Source organism: Morus notabilis, unplaced genomic scaffold (genome assembly GCF_000414095.1).
Source record: "Morus notabilis unplaced genomic scaffold, ASM41409v2 Scaffold382, whole genome shotgun sequence".
Lineage (NCBI taxonomy): Eukaryota > Viridiplantae > Streptophyta > Magnoliopsida > Rosales > Moraceae > Morus > Morus notabilis.
The window spans coordinates 440,395-450,264 of record NW_010364200.1 but is presented as its reverse complement, the minus strand read 5'-3'; the positions used below and the strand labels follow the sequence as shown (position 1 = coordinate 450,264).

The 9,870-nt window shown below is 39.6% G+C and overlaps 1 protein-coding gene across 2 annotated transcripts in view; it reads right to left on the bottom strand.

Moving 5' to 3' along the window:
• Positions 1 to 8,282: 8,282 nt before the first annotated feature.
• The window catches only part of LOC21399453, a 5,520-nt gene continuing 3,932 nt past the window's right edge, over positions 8,283 to 9,870 (bottom strand). For both annotated transcript variants that reach the window (XM_024170668.1, XM_024170669.1), the window contains exons 3-5: positions 9,418 to 9,671; positions 8,953 to 9,206; positions 8,283 to 8,643 (exon numbers count right to left, since the gene is read on the bottom strand). In XM_024170668.1, the coding sequence (XP_024026436.1) occupies positions 9,625 to 9,671 (47 nt within the window). In that variant the 3' untranslated portion in view covers positions 8,283 to 8,643; positions 8,953 to 9,206; positions 9,418 to 9,624. The remainder of the gene's footprint in view (positions 8,644 to 8,952; positions 9,207 to 9,417; positions 9,672 to 9,870) is intronic.

Genomic DNA, 9,870 nt, shown 5'->3' with positions numbered 1-9,870 from the left:
ACTTATGGATTTGCAAACCTGTTCAGTGAGTTTGTTGTGCTGAGCATGTTTTTCTAACTTTATTTTACTTGAATATTGAACGTACTAGTGTATCATCTTGGTGAAGTTTCTCTTGAAGTTGTTGTGAGCACTTATGGCATGTTTACTTATTAGGAGTGGGGAATGAAAATTGAGATTCGAAATCAATTCTATGTTTATTTGTCCATTTATATCTTAAAATGTGAGTGAGAATGTATGAGTCCCACACCAATTTGGGATTGAGGAATGGGATTAGCACTCCTCCTACCCCCACGGGATTGCCACTCTCAATCTTAATATTAAAAATTACGATTTTACCCTTAATTCTTCTCTTCATTCCACACGTTCTCTCTCTTATCTGCAATCTCAGCTCCAAAATCTCTCTCTCTCTCTCTCTCTCTCTCTCTCTAGAAACACGAAGAAGAAGAAGAGCTTTCAAGATATTTCCCCCTTTCTCTCTCAGCCATTCACCGTCTCCTCTTCTGCCATTGTTTTGGAGCCACAAATCATCCATTTCACAGCGCCTCCCAACTAGGGGTTCTTCAGTTTTCAGGTAGGCCACAAATCATCCATTGTTTTTGTTTTTGTTTTGCTTTTTTGTTTTTGTTTTTTGTTTTTTGTTTTTGTTTTTTGTTTTTTGTTTTTTAAACATGTTGATTCCAGTTTCACCATTGTTTGATTTCTTTTGGCTAGCAAAATTTCCAGTGTAATTGGGTTGAAAACGTTGATTAGTCTAAAGGTGGGGAAAAGAAAAACTGCTCAGTGAAGTCCCGAAATCCAAAAAACAAATAGAGAAGAGTAAAAAAAAAAAAACTGTGCTTCTGAAATAGGGCTCTCTTTGAATAAGAAAATAGGATTTAGGAACATGGGTTGTTGGAAAACAGATTGGAAAACAGATCAGTTCATATCTTGGCTGTTGTTTTGTATCTTTACAAAAGAGTAAGAATCTGACACCGTTAAAGTTTTACTTTACTATTTTTTATTGCAACTGCTTAAACTAGTTATGGTATTACTTTTTTTTTTTAATTTGCATGTTGTTTTATGAATACAAGTCTCCAGAAATGTAATAAGAATTATAAAAACTTTTATTAGTGTTAAGATTTTTTTCTTTTCTTTCTTTAGTATAATTTGATTATTGTGTTATGCCTATTATTGTTCATTTTCACATCTATATCCTAAGCTGATATCTGTTTTTGATAATATGTAATGTATTGCTAAATCTAATTTTATATGTTGATAATGTAAAGTAATCATGATAGTGGTTGTAGTGATAAAAGAGATAGTTATGATGTTACAAATGATTATGGCTATGTGTACCTATGTTTCTATTTATTATGAACGAAGGATACGAAGTCCAAAAATAGTTATAAGGGTTTATCAACAATTAGGTCACTTGTATGATTTGGTTTACTTGAGTGAGATTAAGTGTGTGACACAATTAAGAATGGATAGAGAAACGTTTAGAAGATTATGCAAGCTTCTATGTGAGAAATGAGGTTTGACAAGCACAAGAAATGTATCTGTTGATGAGATGCTTGTAATGTTTTTGCACATCCTAGCACATCATGTTAAGAACATGGTGATTAGTTCCAATTTTAAGAGATTTAGGAGAACGATTAGTAAATATTTTCACGAGTGTTTAAAAGCAATTATTCGGTGTCAAAAAGAATTTTTGAAAACCCAGTACCAATTTTAATGAGACAATCGTAAATAAAACATCTATTTTCATATTTTCATTGACTATTCAAACTTTTATATTTATTAATTTGTTTAAAAATTAAAAAATTAAAAATTACGTGCTTAGATGGGCTTGCCATTTAAACCCATGATGGGAATGATGAGTTAATATGGGCCTTGAATGGGCTAGCCCATGGCACGGCCCATCATGGTCTACGGCACGGCCCATCTTGGTCTACGGCACGGTCCATCCTGATCCACAGCACTGCTTAACCTGACCCACGTAAAATTAGCTAGTGGTGTGAACTAAGTCGAGGTTATTCTTATACGGGCCGGCCCACAAATTTCATAGGCTGGGCTTAAGGAGAACGGGTCAGTTTTAATTTAGACAAATATTCATCCAATTTTCTTATTCTTTGGGCCTACTTCGGTGATCTCTATGTCTCTCTGAGCACTCATATTATTTCCTCCTCTTTGCAGGATTTGATCAAATCTGCTTTTAAGGATATCATTTCGGACGAACTGAAAAAGTTGGACTCTTCATCAGATGACAATTTGAAGAAGTCGACTTCTATCCCTGGGATTGATGATATTTTATGGGAATATGATGGACTTCATGATGCTTGTCAAGGTGAATCTGAAGAAACACTCATATTTTTTAAAGAGCACCTTGAAGATTTGAGCCTTTTCTCCCGCAATTTCTCCTCAGTTAATAGCATTCCATCAACGGAAGAAACACTATTTAATACATTATAAATCAGGCTCAAGAATATTAGCAGTCTTATCAAAACTATCCAGCAAAAAGCAATCCACACTGGATGGAACCATAAAAACAGCATAAAATAAAACGCAAGCATGAAAAATTTGTACATGATAATTATTTTTGGACAACATATCGACGATAATTTGTACATATATTCCCAATTCATTGCAAACATGAAGTTTACAGAACATGCTCGATCCTAGGAAAGCCATGAGATGTTAAACAGCGCTACACCATTGGCAAAGAAACTGAGTAGACACTTGTTTTCCCTGAGGTACGGTAGACACTAGTCTGGTGTAAGTAAGAATTAAAAGTTGATTTTTAGCAGGCATATTTACCCTATATTTTGAATTTATTTAAAAACTATACATTTAATTTTAATCTCATTAAATATATATCTTTAAATTAAATTTAATACACAAAATCAATACTTTTTCATGGTTAACTCTCGATTTTAACCTTAAAATACCTCAAATACCCTTGAATAAAAAATGGTAAATGAAAAAAAAAAAACTAAAAAGAAATTTTAACTTACAACTTTGACCTTAAAAATATGCAAAATACCATTAAAATGGGTTTTTCTTGTGTTTTTTATTTTTATTTTTTGTAATATTGAAAAGTTCTAGTTTTTTTCCCCTTTTTTTAAGGATAATTTGGTCTTTTTTAAAGGTTAAAATCAATTGTTTACCGAAATAAGGTATAGATTTATATAATTAAATGTAATTTAAAAATATACATTTAATGAGATCAAAAACCGAAGGTATAATTTTTGAATAAATTCAAAACACATGGTATAAAAATATAAATATCCCTTTTTAGTACAATATATGATTGGCCCTAGCCTGCAAGATATGATATTGTGGTTTTCGTTAGTTATTTATTAGATATGAAACAAGCATAAGGATGCCATATCATAGAGTACAAAGAAACACCAACTGTTGAATACAAAGACAAAAAAACAATGCACAACTTATATAAGAAGCCACTGCTGATTAGCGCGGCATTGCAACATCTTGTAATGCAAGTACCTAGACCATCTAATCTGTGCATGTTGCGGCAAAGAAAACAAGTATTGAATTGTCTCCACTACCCTAATGCTTTCGTATCTTCAAATGTTTATCTTGGTACAGTAAATATTAACCACCTTCATCATTTTCAACGTAAAAACTTGGGCTTAAAAATGGGAACAAATCCAATCGATTGTAGATCTTGCAAATAATTTGATAAAAACCGAACTTGAATTGAGGAATTAAACATGAAAGAATTGAAAGAGATTACAAGATAGATTGGCAGACGTTCGAGAGGTCTGCTAGCTCTCCCAAAAGTTACTCCCAAGCTCACAAATCAGTCCCTAATTCCCCCCAAATGCTAGTACCCCTTTTTATATCACTAATACCCCTCTAACAAACTGTACTAATACCCCTCTAATAAACTGCTGAAAGCTATTACTACACTCTTAATAATTTCTACTATCAAACTAACTTCCCAAGACCATCATTAACAAGTCCTATCATTACTCCCTGCCCCCCGCAAAAACACCTTGTCCTCAAGGTGTTGATCAGGTAATTGCACTTGAATGATGCCATCTTCTTCCCATTTCAATGCACGTGAACCTTGGAACGTTAAAAGTAGCAGCACATTTTAAAGAGCCAAACTCAATGCTAATTAACCCAAAAAAAGAGCCTTGGAAAGGTGAATCCAACCCTTAGCTCGCCGGAATACGCCCCAGTCGCATCATAATCACGAAGCCTAGCCCCAATTACGCGGAAATCAGCCCCAATTACGCGGAAATCACAGCACCCAGTCCAAATCCGGCCGGAATTTCAGAACTCAACCCAAATCTTGCTAGAACTCACACCGAATATCCCTATTACACCTGAATTAGGCCCAACCAAGCCCAATGTGACTCTGCCCACACTAGAATCTCAAGACCCAGCCAAATCCGGGTCTAATTCTCTGACTTGACGAGCCCCAGATAGGCTCAGCCAAATCGCGCAGCCAGACAAGCCCCCCTCTCTGCTTTTCCACGTCTGTTGGCGCCCCTTCCACCGGTTCTCCTCCGTGCGGCCTCTGGTCGTAGTTCAGCTCCAGCCCATCGCCAATCAGCACTCCACGGCACCACTCCCCGCCGATCTGACCTCCAGGTCGTGGATCCAAAAGATTATGGTCGCATCATAACTCCCGCCAACCCTGAGCATCACCCAGGCCCAAGCCCCAACCGGCGCCGATCTGCTGGTCCCGTTGCAGATTGGGTCGATCTCGGTCGAGATCGACCCCCCCGCCGCGCAGGTGCTCCTCGCGTTCAACCACCTTCCCCTTCGGCAGTCTGATTTGCCCTTCCTTGTGCGGTTCCACACGTATTTGGCCAACATCTCCAAGTCTGAAAACCCTAGCCTCTTCTCAGGGAAGATCCGCCTCCTTCCCTAGCCTCCAATCATCATCCGCCCTCAGATTGATGCCGATTGACTCAAATCTGAGCGACATTGCACCAGATCGCGAAAAATTGCTCGGAGTGCCGTCAGCCTCACGTGATTCCAGATCTTTTCGCATTTTCTCTAAAGTTGTTTGTCGATTTTGACGTTCCAAATCTGGTTGCGACGAGCCACCGCCATAAACATGAAGATCTGAAATCATACCTACGTCCTGTGGCCAAACCTTCATATTCGTTTCCGAAAGCAATCTTTGTGTTGGTCTGAAACATTGAAGCAAATTCATCTTGAATGCACTCTAACAAACAAATGCTTGTCTTCTATCCTCCCACTGAAACCAATCTAGTGCCTCATCTTCCATGAATTCCTCTGCAAACTAGACCTTTTCACATTCTGAAAATCAATTTTTCAGATGATATTCTTCCACTTTTACGATCCAAGAATCTGGATATTCTCCTGAGAACATTGGCATTTCTAATCGCTGCCAACATCCACACGTTCCAACCATTTCTATGCCCAAGAAAGTACTGCTATGATACCAATTTGATAAGAACCGAACTTGAATTGAAGAATTTAACAGGAAAGAATTGAAAGAGATTACAAGATAGATTGGCAGACATTCTAGAGGTCTGCTAGCTCTCCCCAAGGGTTACTCCCAAACTCACAAATCAGTCCCTAATTCCCCCCAAATACTAGTACCCCTTTTTACATCACTAATACCCCTCTAACAAACTGTACTAATATGATAAGATCTCAACAGGTCCAAGAACAATGCTAAAGAAAAGATTGAGAAAGATGAAAATCAGCTTGAGTCCTTTATTAACGGTTGCAAAATGTACACCGATATGCGGATCTTCGAGGGGCAGCGATTAACGGTTGCAAAATGTACACCGATATGCGGATCTTCGAGGGTCCGCTGCCTCCCCATACTTGGAATGGTTCCAAGATTTTTACAGAAAACAGATAACAGAATGATTTCCTCCCCTCCTCTGTTTTCCCTCCCTTTTATACCTTCTCTTATTGACTCCCTACCCACAATCTTTCTTAGCAAGCTACTAATACTAACAATCTTTCTTAGTAAGCCACTAACAATCTTCCTAAACAAGCTTTCCAATGTCCTTTTATTCTTCCTAATCAAATCACCTAACTAACTAACTTCTAGGTATCATTACCGCCCGCCCGAAAGACACCTTGTCCTCAAGGTGTCGGTCAAGAAATCACAGCCGAATGACTCCACCTTCTTCCCAATTTGATGAGCTCGGATCTTAAATTGTTAAATGCAGTAGCGAATCTAGGAGAGCCGAAATAAACAGTGAAGAACTCGGAAGCAGTGGGCATTGGCACAATAAGGCCAATTTGAAGACCTAAGTACATATCTTGCTGAAATGGTCCCAATTTCACTAGCACTTTGAGGCGCAACTCCCATTACACCTGAATTAGGCCCAACCAAGCCCAATGTGACTCTGCCCACACTAGAATCGCAAGACCCAGCCAAATCCGGGTCTAATTCTCTGACCCGACGAGCCCCAGATGGGCTTAGATTGGGGCTGGCTTCCCGCTCCGAATCAAGCAACCAGACAAGCCACCCTCTTTGCCTTTCCACGTTTGTCGGCACCCCGTCCACCGGTTCTCCTCCGCGCGGCCTCTGGTCGAAGTTTAGCTCCAGCCCATCGCCAATCAGCACTCCACGGCACTGCTCCCCGCCGATCTGACCTCCAGGTTATGGATCCAAAAGATTATGGACGAATCGTAACTTCCACCAACCCTGAGCACCGCCCAGGCCAAATCCGGCGTCGATCAGCCCTCCCCGTTGCAAATCTGGGCTTGGGTCGATTCTAGTCGAGATCAACCCCTCCACTGCGCGGGTTCTCCTCGCGTTCAGCCACCTTCCCCTGTGGCAGTCTGATATGCCCTTCCTTGTGCGGTTCCACACGATCCTGGCCAACATCTCCAAGTCCGAAAACCCTAGCCTCTTTTCTAGGAAGATCTGCCTCCTTCCCCCGCCTCCGATCATCATCCGCCCTCAGATTGGTGCCGATTGACTCAGATCTGAGCGATATCGCATCCAATCGTTTAAAATTGCTCGAATCGTTGTCATCCTCCCGCGATTCCAGAACTGGTTGCGTCAGCCCACTCAGATCTAATCGCAGATCGTCACACAGACCAGTTCGCAGCTCATATGGCGTTGATCGTTGGCGGTGTTCATTGGGTTCTGATCGCGTTTCCCCTAGCGTTGCTCATCGGATTCGGTCTCCTAGATTTGGTTGCGAACCTCCAAAAACCCCAAGATTGGAAACTCTTGGATCTGAAAACCTAGATTTCGACTCCAGATCGCCGTTCATCTTGCAATCTAATAGCTCTTGACGTCGATTTGCTGCTATGGTCGACGCCCCCGCCACTCCAAATCTCTCCATCCTCTTTAGAAGTTGTTCCAGCTTTTGAACCATGGCTTCAACCTTCGCAATAGAACAGTTTCCCTTTACTGGTTGGAAACATTGAAACAAATGCGTCTTAAAAGCACTCCAACAAACGAATGGCCGCCTTCTATCCTCCCATTGAAACCACTGAAGAGCTTTACCTTCCATGAACTCCCCAATGAACATCACTTTTTCTTGCTCTGAAAATCGATTTTTCAAGAAATATTCTTCTACTCTTGCTATCCACGCATCCGGATCTTCTCTAGAAAACATTGGCTTCTCTAATTGCTACCAACGTCCATATGTTTCCTCCATCTTCTCTGAATTTCGCCCAAGAAAGTGCTCTGATACCAATTTGATAAGATCTCGACAGGTCCAAGAACAATGCTAAGGAAAAGATTGAGAAAGATGAAAATCAGCTTGAGTTCTTTATTAATGGTTGCAAAATGTACGCCGATATGCGGATCTTCGAGGGTCCGCTGCCTCGCCTTACTTGGAATGGTTCCAAGATTTTTCCAGAAAACAGATAACAGAATGATTTCCTCCCCTCCTCTGTTTTCCCTCCCTTTTATACCTTCTCTTATTCACTCCCTACCCACAATCTTTCTTGGCAAGCTACTATTACTAACAATCTTTCTTAGTAAGCCACTAACAATCTTCCTAAACAAGCTTTCCAAGTCCTTTTATTCTTCCTAATCAATCACCTAACTAACTAACTTCTAGGAGCCTATCATAATACCCCTCTAACAAACTGCTGACAGCTATTACTACACTCTAACAACTTCTACTATCAAACTAACTTCCCAAGACCATCATTAACAAGTCCTATCACAATTATTACACAGATCCAGAAGCAGAATATACGCAGCAGACACGAGCTTATTATTAACAAACATTTAAAAAAATAGACTAGGTTTTAGCATTGACCCATACCCATACAATGGAATTGAAAACGTAAGACAGTTGCTGTTATGGTATAGGAATGACAAATTTTTGGTGTTTTTGCCTTTGATTTTTATATTTTTACAATAGCAGTTGCAATGTTCATGTATACATCTCAGGAATTAGAGGCTTTTAAGCCGATATCTTTGGAAGACTTTACTTTCCTAATTGTAGAGTTTGCAGACATAGCAATCAAAAAATAAAATTTGGTCCACAACAATATAGATTAAACCCATTCTGGGAGTGCATTAACCTGAATGGTCTATGGAGCCAAGCAGTTCTGGGAGTGCATTAAGCCCATTCTCAGACTTCCCAAACCCACATTACTCTCAGCTAAAAGGGAATCAGAATCACCCCCTTTGGCCTCTTGAAGAGACAAGCCCTGGAACGCAGTTTTCTGAAGAGCAAAAAGAGAGTAAGCTTATTAAAGTTAAATAGGAGAACTCCACAGTGAGTCAATATATATATATATATATATATTTACTCTACTGGTGCTTCTCTCTTCCAAATTTATCTAATACTAAGCTCTGACCTATAGTTTACAATTTCAACACCCAAAAACTCAGCAGGACACAGCAGAGACTAATTTCTATTTATCACATGGATCAATAACAGGGTCCAACCAACACTAAACAATTCTTAAAACTCACGATGAATACATTCATGACAGACCAACAACAAAAGTCCTCATATAAATTAAAATCACCTTGCCATTTTGAGAATTGTTTCCTCAATAATTTGTATGCCTTCAATTCCTTCAGCCCAAAATTCATAACAGAAGTGAGGCCTAATGGCTTGTCCAGTGTCCACCTCAACCTGAATGGTCTATGGAGCCAAGCAGTTCTGGGAGTGCATTAAGTCCATTCTCAGACTTCCCAAACCCACCTTACTCTCAGCTAAAAGGGAATCAGAATCACCCCTTTTGGCCTCTTGAAGAGACAAGCCCTGGAACGCAGTTTTCTGAAGAGCAAAAAGAGTAACTTTATTAAAGTTAAAAAGGTGTTCTTAGTTAGGAGAACTCCACAGTTCAGCAGGACACAGCAGAGACTAATTTCTATTTATCACATGGATCAATAACAGGGTCCAACTAACACTAAACAATTCTTAAAACTCGTGATGAATACATTCGTGACAGACCAACAACAAAAGTCCTCATATAAATTAAAATCACCTTGCCATTTTGAGAATTGTTTCCTCAATAATCTGTATGCCTTCAGTTCCTTCAGCCAAAAATTCATAACAGAAGTGAGGCCTAATGGCTTGTCCAGTGTGCACCTCAACCTGAATGGTCTATGGAGCCAAGCAGTTCTGGGAGTGCATTAAGCCCATTCTCAGACTTCCCAAACCCACCTTACTCTCAGCTAAAAGGGAATCAAAATCACCCCTTTTGGCCTCTTGAAGAGACAAGCCCTGGAACGCAGTTTTCTGAAGAGCAAAAAGAGAGTGAGCTTATCAAAGTTAAAAAGGTGTTCTTAGTTAGGAGAACTCCACAGTGAGTCAATATATATATATATATATATATATATATTTACCCTACTGGTGCTTCTCTCTTCCAAATTTATCTAATACTAAGCTCTAACCTATAGTTTACAATTTCAACACCCAAAAACATTGATCTTCAGCA